A 13,581-nucleotide genomic window follows, 5' to 3' on the forward strand; every position below is an offset into this window, starting at 1 on the left:
TAATGCAGATTTCTGGTGGTTGTTGAGCGCTTTAAAGTAACACTCATAAACTTTTACATGTTCTGATATACCCTGTTAGCACAAATGAAACGAAGTTCGCGTAAACCTACAGCCGGAATTTGACGTAAAGTTTTCGCTACACGGAAAAAAAATTTAACTTGAATCAAGATGAAAATTCTTGAACCAAGAAAATAAATTTGAAGCGTTGTCTTGAATTAAGACGAAAAATTCTTGAATTAAGTAAAATTGACTCTAAGAAAAACTTCTTAATTTAAGAATTTTTATTTTCAAACCAAAAAAACCAAGTTCTCCAAAATAATTTAATTGATTCAAGTTAATTTTTTTTTCTGTGTAACAGTAGAGCAACAGTTGTACTTATGACTGTTGACGTAAAGTTAACGTTAATTTTCTGCAACTTCGTATTAACTTTAAGCGAATCTTTCGAAAAAATCCGGCAGTAGTTTTACGCTAACTTGATGCGTAAGTTGAAGTCAAGTTCGGGGAAATTGTTGCAAATGCAAAGGTTGACGCGAAGTTAACGTAAAGTTGATGTAAACCATGGAACATCAACTTAGTTGATGGTCAACCCGTGCTAACTGGGATTATAGCCACACACAAAAAATAAATTTCTTGCGCCAAGAAAATTTTAAGGAAAATAAAAGTTATTTTGGAGCAAGAAGAAATTTTGTTGGCTCAAAAAATTTATCGTCTCAAGAGACTTTGACTTCATTCAAGAAATTTTCAATCTTCCTTGATATTTTCTTGAGCCAAGAAAGTTTACACTCCAGTCAAGAATTTTTTTTTTTCAGTGCAGCACGTTCTCAGAAAGGAGTTGACTTCCAGTTACGGTTAACTTAACATCAAGTTGATGGTAAATTCTTTACTAAATAACAGTTGCAAGCGAATTGACGATAATCTATGGCCGTAACTTGAATGCAAATTAACAATCAAACTCGTAGTTAAATTTCCGTTCAACTTTTCTACAATTTGACTGAAATACTTGTACAGCAAGCTTTGACGTCTATTTGTAGAGTAACTTATAGGTAATCGCTTGCTTTGCCAACTCATTCCATCAAGTTGGCTTCAAATTGCGGTCGTAGATTGAAAGTAAGTTATAGGTAAGGTGGTTATCATCAGGTTAGTCTTTTAATTTTTTTGTACCTCATGTATTCTTTCCATATTTCAGAATTTTGGTAAAAGTATAAAAATACATGTTATTTGATTTTATTTTAACAAGAGATTGATAAGTGTGAATTAATAGTATTCGATGCAGTTTTTCAAGCACAAGATAAGATTACATCTTCGCGAATTAGCTCTAATTAAACAGATATTAAAAAATCGAGAAGTTACTAAGATTTTAATGTGTTTTTATGAAATTCGAAAATTTACGAAACTTGCTGGAAATTTTAAATCATTCGATTAAATAGTTCAGAAATGAAAGAAAAAAAAATATTCAATCATAAAATATGAACAAAAAATCTAAACTTCTGTAAAATCTGGACCTTATTAGGTTTTGTTGTTTTCCCAATAAGAATCTGAGTGGGACCTAAAAGCGATAACGAGTTAAAGAGAGTTTTCCCTCTATACTGTTAATACATCGATGGGTTTTCTTAATTGGAATCAAAATAGAACCCAATTAAAATCACTCAACTTGAAAATAATATATATATATGAAGTAACAGTAGTTTTTATTTTTATTTGAGATCTATTAAAAAACTTGGAAGAATTTTTAAATTCAGCTAATCGTTTACATGAAAATTTATATGAAAATTTTTGAGCTTACGCATTGACCGCTTTTCAAAACTGTTCCCAGATTTTTCGTTGCTCGAATTTTAACCAAACATACACTTTTTTTGCTTTAAAAAGTGCGTAGAATTCCGCAAAATTCATAAAAACTTGTCCAAAAGACATCACAGTTAAAAAATAATAAGATAACCGTTTCCTTCAACTAACTGCCATATTTCTGAGTTAAAAAAGCTCAATATTACTAAGAAGAGTGTTTTGCACTCGAAAATAGTCGGAAGTTTTATGAACGACTCGCAGTATCAACAGTGCGTCTTCCGACATTTTTTTTTAATTATATTTTGAAAATATATTAGAAATACTGTGGAAACGTAGTAAAATTGCTATGGAATTACTGCACGGCGAAAAAAACATAGGGATTTTTCCTATTTTTCCAATGTTAAAATGGGAATTTTTTCTTTATCAACATGATAGAAATATCCATGTGACATAGGAAAAATTCATTTATTCCTAAAATTTATGTAACTTAATTTAAGAATTACAAATTTACATAATAATTTAAAAGTAAAACAGTGATATACAGTCGGTTTGTGATAAAAAAATTCGAGGAAATTTTTTTCAAATTTTGCTTTACATTTCGAAAAAATTAAAAATCCAGCAGATTATGGACGGTGTGGCTTAAATTGCCATAACTTTTTCAAAAATGGACTTATTGGGAGGTTGTTTTTTCCAAAATTTTTTTTATTAAATGATTTTTTTGGGAAAAAAATAGAAAAAAATTATTCGAACCTATCTTTATCGTTATTTTTTAGATTTTCCGAAAAAACTCCGAATCTCTCGATGATAAACATTATTAATTTCTTTTTTCTTTCTTTCATATGAAACTTTGACATTTTCTACAAATATCCTGAAAATTTCAGAATGGTGTTTTTTCGATTTTTATTTTTTTTCAATTGAAAAAAAAATTTTCTTTCATGTCATAAATGAATTTTTCCTATGTCACATGTCATATGTTAACATTGGAAAAATTCCTATGTTAATATTGGAAAAATTCCTATGCCAACATAGAAAAAATTCCTATGTCAACATAGGAATTTTTCCTATGCAAAAATAGGAAAAATCCCTATGTTTTTTTCGCCGTGTGTGGATTCATCGTGTAAAAATGGAACAAATCCACGGTGTTTCCACAGTGCATTAATGGTGAGTCTGTAGAGTTTTCACGATGACGTCAAGATTGCGAGGGAATTAATTTAAATCATTCGAAGTGACTTATTAGTGATTTATAAAGAAATTGAAATAACAAGAAAATTTCTGTGGAATCAAAAAAAAAGTCCTATAACAAAATCACTAAGAGATGTAAAAATTTGAAGAAATTAATAATTTAGAAATTGCGAAGATTTTTCGAATTTTATTTTTTTTCAATGACATTCTCTTTTTTTCTAGAAATGAAAATGCATAAATAAATTCAAAAAGTTACGTTAAAATAATTTCAAAATTAAATAAAAAATTTAAGTCACTTTAAATGAACAATAGCAATCACGCGTACAAAACATCAATATAATAGGAAATCGGTTTGTGATCATTATTATTGCGGAAATACTTGTCATAAGTTGTAATTTCCACCTGTCTATTATATCGACAATAGCTTTTGTGAATTGTAGATGTCAGTAGTAAGTTATTTCGGTAGTATACTTTATCTCTTGATGTATGAAATTCAAATTAGTATAACACTCGTTCGATAGGTTGGGGTGAAGTTACGATTCGGCGCAAACGCTTATCTATCGATTTCTTCCTTCCGACTAAAGAAAACCGTGGCATATTCGGTCATCGATTTGACACAAAGCTTAAAGAGATTTTGTGTAGTGACGAGGTCATTTGAGTCTTCCACAGCCTTTGAGAAAAAAAATTGCTGTAAAAGTTTTGAAGTTTACAAAACATTAAATTTAAAAATAAATCCGTATCCGTACACGGAACAAGAATTTTGACGTAAATATTCTAAATTAAAAAAGAGAACAAAACAAAATGCAAAATTTTGGCCACGAAGACTATAACTACGGTGGCGGTGGTGGTGATGGTGGTCGAGGTTTTAATGACGGAATGGGAACTAATGAAGGAAGATCATTACCACAAGTACCAGGTGCAAGACCAATGGTTGATCCAGAAGCACTTGGTGAAGTGGATCCGTCGGTTTATGGTGCCCCTAAAGAAGCAACACACAAAATACGTGGAAAAAATGATTTTTTAGAATATCTATTTGGTACTGTTGACCAAGAACTCTTAACTGTGAAAACATTTTACTTTTTCTTTTACTCGGCATTTGGATCATTATTTCCACTCATGGGTGTTTACTTTAAGCAAATGGGTATGAATGCAGGACAGTGTGGTCTATTAATTGGATTGAGACCATTTATCGAATTTTTAAGCGCACCATTTTGGGGTTCACTCGCTGATAGGTAAGTTTTATATTTAAACACTTTTATCGATTAATAACTGTATATATACAGTCTTTTAAGAATATTATAGTTTGTCTTTGAAATACTTTCATTGAAAAACAACTATCCTATTCCTTTTTCCTATTTCTTTTTGTTCATTGTTTAAAAATCTGGGTTGGCTATTTCTTCTTCGCATGTGAGTGTTAGAAATTAGTTACAATGATGTAGAAGTAGTGGAACATGTTCTTTGGGTCCGACCAGAGAACCATTTAAATTTTACAGGTGGCAGAAAGGCAAAATTATTTTGTTGGTGTCATTGGCATGCTGGATTATATTTACGTTACCTCTGGGTTTTGCACAACCGCCAGCTACGTCATGCATTGTTGAAAAAAATGGTACATGGAGATTGGAAGTGCCTGAAGTACCTGGCCGCAGCAAAAGATCCGTTGATAATAAGGATTATCATCAGGAAAATAATCATGAAAATGAGGAAGAAAACCTTGAAGTTGCTGCTAATGTAGTTTTTGAAAGGTTGAGACGAAGTGCTGATGATGATAAAGTTATCAAGAAATTACATACCCGAAGTAATAGAATGAGAAGAGATTCAAACGCTGCGAGTAGTACTACTAGTGGTAGTGGTGACAATACTGATTTGAAGTACAAACAATTTGTCCCGCAAGATGCACCGGAAAATGATCCTATGGCTAAGGAAATCGATTTTCGTGTTATTGCAAAGCAAAATCGTCCAGCTGATGTTCTTGAGTACAAACGATTTTTGAAAGTAAGTAGTCATAGAGTTCATAGCAGAATGCCGCAAAAAATCGACTAATATGTCAATTTATCATATTTTGAAAGAATACTTTGAAGATCAGCTCGATAAAAGGTTGTTCAACATTTTTAAAAGTTTCGAAAATCATCAAAAACTGAATTTTTATTTTATTCATCTATTTTCTAGTCACTCTGTGATTTTTTAGGTCAAATATTATTTATATTTTGAGAAGCTTGAATCGAAATTTTGATTTATAGAGGTCATATAAAATTTTAAAAATAATTTGAACAATCCATGATATTAAAAGAATATATAATAAGTAGAAAAAAAACGAATTAAAATATCAATTGTAAAACAATTACGGTTTATGTAACTGATAAAAAATGTATTATTTTAAAAATTTTAAAAACATACTACTTAAACAATTTAAATAGAGCTTTTTTAAGCCACGATAAACTAACATATTTTTATAAAAGATTTGAAAGAAAAAATAGTCCTTTTTTTGCGTACCGTTAGAAATCATAGAGTAGATACTACGATAAACAAGTATTACTAATGAAAATTTTTGACTTTTTAAGAATGAACCACTCGACGAATCAAGGCCGCCAAAAAAAGCTCACACCAGAACAAAAACTCGGTCAAAACCAGTTCGTCCTAAAGTCATGGTAAAACGGCAAATCGAATTACAAGATGATTTCTTCACTGGGAACCAGGATAAGCCTTACGAGACTGACAATCACGTGAACATAAAAGTTAGAAAATATTCTAAAGCGCCAGTCTACCCGGATGACAGTGGTAAGCACGAAAAATTGAACGACGAAGACGAAGACGAAGAAGAACAGCAACGAGAAAGAGAAATTGAGGAAGAAGAACAAGAAGACGACGATGATGATGAACTAGATGAGGATTCTGATGAAGAAGAAGTTGACGTTCCACTGATTCGTAGGCGTAGAAGTTTACGTTTTCCTCATTTGCCTTTGGGTCGCAGTCCCTTGCCTATAAACTTCGCTGTCAACTATGATGAAAAAGAAAACAAGGATTGGGTTAAGCCACAATTTAGTTCAATTGTCTACCGACTACCGGTAAGCATCAACAACTTCGGTCTATTTAACGACCATCATTTTCTCTGACACGATTACTTTTACAGGACATTCAAAAAACCTTCTTTCTTCTGCTGCTTTTGGTTATCGTTGGTGAATTTTTCTCCGCACCCGCAATAACTTTGGCGGATTCTGCCGTAATTACTCTTCTCGGTGAAGATGCTGATCGGTAAGTACTTTCAAATATCAAAGCATGAATCATTCAGTGCTTATGAACTCTTGAACTCAATCATGTAACTAGTCATTAATCATAGATACGGACATCAGCGAATGTTTGGAAGTTTGGGCTGGGGATTAGCCATGTTCTTTGTTGGTATTGCATTGGACCACAGTACATCGTTTCCAGAACACCCTTGTGGTCCCGGGCCAAAAGAGAAAAACTATACAATATGTTTTGCGATATTCAGCGTGTTGATGGGTGCTGCGTTAATAACAGCTACTCAGATAAATTTTAAATATGAATTTATTGCTACTGAGCCTGTGAGTCTCTTTAGAAATTAGTTTCATTTGTTCAAAAGGTCAAGAGACTATTGGACAGTCTCATTAAAATACGTTTCTACTCGTAGGTTATTGATTAATCGAATTTCATTCATTTCAGGAGGTGGACAAAGGACCGGCAGAACCAACTCGTGAAGAGCAGCTGCAAAGTCAACTATCTCAACAATTAAATCTTCCAGGATTACAGGATTCATCAGCGCAACCATTACCGAAACCTCAACCACCTGAGGGAAAAGTTAGTATTAACGATTGAAAAAGAAAAAAAAATCCTGTTGATTACTTACCAGACTCGAGTAATTCAATGATAATTATTTACAGACTAAAATGTTTGCTCAAACAACTCGAGAAATACCAGAATGGGTCACAGTTATAAAACAGTTCAAAGATCTCAAGTGCGCCTCATTTTTATTCGTCGCTTGGTTCATGGGTTTTGGAATTGGATTAATATTCACATTTTTATTTTGGCATCTCCAAGATTACGGTGGCACACCGACACTCTTCGGAGTTGCTTCAGTTATCAATCACATTTCAGAAATTTTTGCTTATTTCTTCAGTTTCAAATTAATCCGCCAAATCGGACATGTTAAGGTTAGCTTCTTAATAAGTTGCAAACATAATAGCGCGGGATAAAAATGAAGTTTCCTTAATTTCCAGGTGCTTTGTCTTGGCCTAGGTGGTAATATCATACGATTTCTGTACATATCCTGGTTGAAGAACCCATGGTGGGTACTACCGTTTGAATTCATGCAAGGAATAACTCATGCTGCAGTTTGGGCAGCTTGTTGCAGTTATATCGCTCATAACACTCCCCCACAGTTGCGATCTAGTGCCCAAGGTGTTTTGCAAGGACTTCACCATGGCTTGGGACGTGGTTGTGGTGCGGTTATTGGTGGAATGTTTGTCGCCAGCTACGGTAATTTACTTTTATAGAAACGTAATACATTTGTTAACCCTCTATGGTGACTAAACGTTTCCCCTTTTTGTTCTGATCCGCGAGGCAAGAAGAGTGCACTATACTATCCCTGGCGAATCTGAAATATTGTAGAATTACGGTATTGTACGGTAAAAATACGGCCGATATACCGTATGACCACCGTAAATTACAGTAGCATTCTACTTGCACAGTAGAAACGGTAAAACACCGTAACGTACAGTAAAGAACGTTGAAAATACGGTATAAAACGGTAAAATTACGGTAGCGTACGGTGAAAATACGGTAGAATATATACTTCTGAACTTTTCGCATTACCGTACTCCAATGGTAACCTACTGTCAAATATACCCTATTTTAGCGATAAGTTACCGTACAATAACAGTAAATTACTGTACAATCGCGGTACTTTGCCGTAAAATTTCCGTAATTTACGGTGTCATACTGTATTACGGTAAATCACTGTATGTACCGTACTCTACCGTAAATTTGCCGTACATTACCGTACGCTACCGCATTTTGGATCCGTCAGGGATTCAATCGAGTAGTAGACGTATGCCGGCATATCCGACGGATTATCCTTACCCCGCCAACAGAAGTATGATTCAGGCTGACTTTCACATGAGAGGGTTAAATGCATTAAATTAAATGATTGATTGATTTATTGATTATTGGGTTACAGGAACAACTGCGACATTTCGTGCCTATGGTCTCATTTGTGCTCTTGTACTTGCTGCCTTCATCTTCATTAATTTCTACAGAAAAGATACAGGATTTGTTGCGGACTTACCACAGACTGAAGATCCACACCAGGTTGCTGAGGCAACACATTTGGCACCACATGGTGTACCCAGTAATGCAATACCACGAGCTTTAAGCTCGAGTAGACTTCATGAACTTGCTCAGGATCCTGGTTATGGTGCAACTTATCAGACTACTGGAGGAAATCTCAATGTACCGGGTGGCAATGGCGGTAAGTTTTTACAAAGTGGTAATTTTACCTACGAGAGATGTTTCAATAATATTGTTGATGCTAGTAACAATTTTTGTCAAACTTTAACCAAAAGCTTTTGGATCAAGAATTTTGATTAAGTAAGTTACTTTGCATCCAGATTTCGACGGTTCTAACGCAAGATACTCAAGACAGATTCTTACTCAAGAATTGTTGAAGAAATGCTTCGGCAAATCTTAAGCAACAAAACGGCAAGAAATCTGATGCTCCGTATAATACTACGAAACTTTGAGGTTTTCTCATAAAAGTAGGGATTCTCATTCTACGTAAAGTATAAATCGTACTTGTTGATCGAACTGTGAACAAGATACCAAATAAGAACCACTGGAGTGTTATATATTCGATATTTTAGTGAGACATGCGCGCTTCTGAACTCTTGCGTTTTTCGCGCAAGAGTAGGTCAAGATTCTTATCAAATTCTTGTTGCAATTCTTGTTGCAGGCTTGATAAAGTACTACTGAAATCTTTGTTTCTAAAATTTTGCTCAAATCTGACGCTAGTCTGGCTATGAAATCTTGATTAACTATTTTGCTCGAGAACTGTCCGGTTCGTTACAAAGAATTTTGCTCAGCACTCTGGTCACGAAACTCGTACAAGATAAATGTTACTGAAAGTAATGATCTGGGCAAAATTTCAGCGCGATTTAAAAATAACTTTTAAGTTATTACGCTCGTTGATTTGAAAAATATAGTTTTGAAAAAAATGTGTTTTATATTTATGATGGGGCTTGGACATAATATACTGCAGGAAAAATTTTGCAATTTATAACATTAGAAATACGCTGAATTAAGTTTTGAAAATTCGCTGACATATTTTTCAAGTTTTATACTAACATTATGAGAAAAAAATTGATTTTTTGAAAATTTTACTTTCATTTCTCCCCTAAATGAATGTTAATGTAAAAAATTAGTATAAACGTTTAAGCTGTGGACTTTTCAATTTTCCAAGTTTGTTTTTTTCCTCTATGAAGAAATCTATTTTTTATATTTCCATAAAAATTTTTTATTTCTACTGTAGCCAAATTGATTTTAAGGAAAATATATAAAATTCTGTTGTTTCTTAAAGGGGAACATGACTGTGACAATCGAAAAAAAGAGATGATTTTCGGGAATTTTTTTGAAAGGAAAAATAAAGGAATTCGGGGATCGGATTTTTTTTATATTATTAAGGGTACATTGAAGATTATTACTCTAAATTTTTATTCACAAATATTTAATTATTACCAAGTTATTAACAATTTCGTAGAGCACTAGAAAAAATTTCCCCCTCCATGGTCGGTTCGATAACTCAAAAACGGATCATCTGAAAATAAAAACCCAAATAGCTTTTTAATCAGTTAGAATGTAGTTATCGTCACCCGTATGGAATTTTGAAAATTTTTATTTAAAAAAAAATGGCGACTGATTGAAAAATTTTCTCACTATTCTTACTGTTTTTTTTTTTTATTTTAACCCCGCTAAAAAAATATTTAAATAAAAAATTTTTAATCTTTAGATTAAAAAGCAATTTAATTTTTTATTTTCAGATGATTCCTTTTTGAGCTATCGAACCGACTATGGAAAGGAAAATTTTTTCTAGTGCTCTTACGAAATTGTTAATAACTTTGTAACAATTAAATATTTTCTAATGAAAATTTAGGGTAATAATCTTCAATGTACCTTTAATAAAATAAAAAAAATCCGATCCTCAAATTCTTTTATTTTCCCTGTCAAAAAAATTCCCGAAAATCACCTCTTTTTTTCGATTGTCACAGTGGTGTTCCCCCTTAATTTTAGATGCCTAATACTTCAACAGTGTCGAACCTTTAAACTATTGATGTTTCTCGAGGGCAGATTTTCAATTTTTCTTTATTGTGTACTAATATTAACTTTTCTTTCAGGCTCGAATCCAACGAATCCATTTTTGGGCGGCGGGGGTAATACAGGTGGAAATGTTGGCGGAAATTACAATTACGGTAGGACCGGTAAAGGAGAGGACGAGTTCATTCGTAGGAGCTTCCAGGTATAAATAACAATTAAAACTGGAAGTCAATACTTGTGTTCAAATAAGAAATAAAATTTTGTTGAAATGAAAGAAAAAAAAATTAATACTTTGAATTTCAAACGAGGTAGACTTTGTCCTCTACTTACCAAAAATAGAATATTTTTAGTTATAAGTAAATAGAAAAAGAAGTTTCATTTGATATTTGCAACTCTTCAAAAATTTTCGCACTTTTTTACGTATAAATATGTTCAGAATATTTCCAGCTCATCAAAGTAGATAAAACACCATTTAGATAATTTGTCGGTGGTTATTTCTACCATAATCTACAAAAAATTTATTGATAAATAAATAGAAACAAAAATTTATCCCAGTGACGTCAATTAACAACTCGTTATTAAGGAATACAGTAGCTGTTGGCAAACATTAGTAATTGGTCCCATTGTTTTTTTAATAGGTTCACAATTATTCGAAAATAATTATGAACCTATTAAAATGAGCTTTACAAAAAAATAACATTTTAATTTAAATAATTTCTTTTTTTTATACAGTTAATTATAATTTATTTTATTATCGTATATTAAAAACTTACTGAATATTTTAGATTATCTTATGGATTAATAACTAGCTGCAGTCATTATGTGACTATTTCTTGCTCCAAAAAATTTAGCTCTTGATAGAAGTAAATTTTCTTGCCTTGAGAAAATTTCTCTCTTGCTCCAAAAAATTAAATATCTTGATAGAAGTAAATTTTTATTAATATTTTTATTGATTAACATGTCAAACGGGAAGATCAAATAATATTGAATCATTTTTTTTCATTTAATATATATAATTGCACGCTAAAATAATATAAAATGGTTATCAAATATTCAAGAGAAAAATTTTCTCAGGGTGAGAAAATTTTTTTCTCAGCTGAAGTAGGTGGCGCTGTTTCCCTAAAGTATCTAAAAATTTTGATCAAATATAAAAATTTATTGTATCAAGTATTTATGATAATTTGAATTAAGAAAAAATTACTTCCACCAAGAATAGAATTTCAAGAAAAATTTTTACTTCGGCCAATACAACTTCGGTCTTCCTTCAGGCGCCCGAAAATTTTCTTGAGCCAAGAATTTTGTTCTCCGCAGTCAAGAAATTTTTTTTTCTGTGTAGGATTGCACATTAATTTTTTTTTCTTTTTTGTTAACAATGATTAATATTTTTTTTTGTTGTCTACTATAACACACTAGCAGGATGCTATTCTGGATTTTCCAACTTTTTTTTTACTAAAACTAATAAAAATCATTTCATCTTTTAAAAAGTCATTTTTGCGAATAAAAAACAATATCTAAATATTTTTACAATAAACAATATTTTTATTTATTCTTACAGATTTACAGTGAAGTAGTAGGTAATGAGTTGGATGTAATAAAACCACCTGCAATTACATCTCACCACCATCAGCAACCTTGTACTAATCCATTTCACCAACACGATTACGAATGGTAACCATCACAATTTATAAAAATGGTTTTAAAAAAATTATCAATAATAAAATAGAATTTATAGTTACATTATATTATTACTTGAACTATTTTATTAACAAAAAAAAAATTTTATTCCATTATAATTATTACTATTTGAAAAAATTTTAACTGTTCAATGATTAGTTAAATCCAATTCATTTTTTTAATAAAAATAGAGTTTTTATAACTCCATTATTAAGAAAAAAAGTTATATAAATGAATAAGTGAATAATAGAAGAAACAAATCGATGGAAGGGACTAATTTTTATAGTTTCACACATTTTTTCATTTGATTTAGTCGCTTTCGTCTTATCATTGATAAAAATAATTTTCATTGAAAATTAAACAAAGTATCAACTAAGTACATTGTAATAGTCCATATTATAACGAATCTAATGAAGAAATGCCATCCGTATTGTGGAATAATACAAAGTAAAGGAAGAAATAAATAAATTTATTATTTATAACACAGTCAACATTACTGATGAAAGTTTAAATTACTTAATTCACAAAAAAGTTGTTTATGATTATGCAATGTAGTTCATTTAATCAATGAAAGTTATACTTAATCTGCGTTACATTGAATTTTTTCGAGCTCGTTTATGTAAAAAAGTATTGATTCACTAATCACTAAGATGGCGCAAAAATACCGAAAATTTTTATCATTCTCATTAGAAAAATAGTTGAAACTGAAATATTTATTTTAACAAATTTGATTCGACTAAATTTTATTTATTTTTTAGTCGATTAACTAACTTGAAAGAAAATATTCGATTTTCTTGCGCGATTTTAGTGTAGATCAATAAAAGATTTGTAAATAATCGGAAAAAATTTTTTATTCAAAGAATTGAATTTCTAATTTTTTCGATGAATATCAATGAATATGGAACATAAAAACGATTAATAAGTTTTTAAAAAAAATGACTATATTTGCCAATTTATTGTTAGTTTTGTGTTAAAAAAATATCATAAAAGCGTGATTGTAAATAACAATAATACAAGATATAGCATAAAAATAAAAATTTATAATAAGAAGAAGAAAGATAATAAAAGAAAGGATTAATAGAAAAAAGTAAAAAAACGAATTGGATAATCTTTACAACAATACGCCTACAAATTATTGATTACTAAATAATTTATTTAAGGGTAAACAATAAAAACTGATTATTAATTATTGTACTTAATAACTAAATTATTATCAAAAAATAATAATATTATAATTATAAATATATATATATATATATATATATATATATATATATATATATATATATATATATATTATGTATATTATAAATGACGTATTAATAGTAATTAGATATCAATATTAATGAGCTGTTTCTTATTTAAAAACAAGTTTGTTAATTATTTGTTAATTGACTATTATTATAAATTATATTAATTCTGTAATTTATTGAGGGTGATGAGTCAGTAAAAAAAAGAGCCTTCGCACTTCTAAAGGCACAAAAAATTCAAGTTATTACTAACAAATATATCATTCAATAACATTTATTTTCATTTCTTTTCATAATTGTGGTAAGATTGAGTGTTTTAATGGATTGAAGATAATTTTTAAACCATAATAAATAAAATCTAAAATTGAAAAAA

At 30.6% G+C, this 13,581-nt stretch overlaps 1 protein-coding gene across 3 annotated transcripts; it reads left to right on the plus strand.

Annotated features, from left to right (window-relative positions):
- Positions 1-3,255: 3,255 nt before the first annotated feature.
- On the plus strand, positions 3,256-13,138 carry Jef (major facilitator superfamily domain-containing protein 6 jef). 3 transcript variants are annotated; one of them, XM_074239899.1, is made up of 11 exons: positions 3,256-4,196; positions 4,437-4,956; positions 5,523-6,026; positions 6,092-6,213; positions 6,299-6,524; positions 6,643-6,777; positions 6,861-7,130; positions 7,197-7,455; positions 8,156-8,446; positions 10,365-10,486; positions 11,840-13,138. In XM_074239899.1, the coding sequence occupies exons 1-11, from the start codon at positions 3,766-3,768 to the stop codon at positions 11,954-11,956; spliced, it is 2,997 nt and encodes a 998-aa protein (XP_074096000.1). In that variant the 5' UTR covers positions 3,256-3,765; the 3' UTR covers positions 11,957-13,138. The 3 variants fall into 3 exon arrangements, with proteins under 3 accessions (XP_074096000.1, XP_074096001.1, XP_074096002.1); XM_074239900.1 differs by having other exon boundaries at positions 4,458-4,956; XM_074239901.1 differs by having other exon boundaries at positions 10,365-10,439; positions 11,840-11,966.
- Positions 13,139-13,581: the final 443 nt, after the last annotated feature.

Source organism: Cotesia typhae, unplaced genomic scaffold (genome assembly GCF_013202065.1).
Source record: "Cotesia typhae breed Kobodo isofemale line unplaced genomic scaffold, CoteBio_Ctyphae contig_26, whole genome shotgun sequence".
In the NCBI taxonomy this organism is placed as follows: Eukaryota; Metazoa; Arthropoda; class Insecta; order Hymenoptera; family Braconidae; genus Cotesia; species Cotesia typhae.

Coding starts and splice junctions, on each gene's coding strand:
- Jef (XM_074239899.1), top strand. CDS start 3,766: ATGCAAAATTTTGGCCACGAAGACTATAACTACGGTGGCGGTGGTGGT. Junction 4,957..5,522: donor AGTACAAACGATTTTTGAAA/GTAAGTAGTCAT, acceptor TGACTTTTTAAG/AATGAACCACTCGACGAATC. Junction 6,525..6,642: donor AATTTATTGCTACTGAGCCT/GTGAGTCTCTTT, acceptor CATTCATTTCAG/GAGGTGGACAAAGGACCGGC.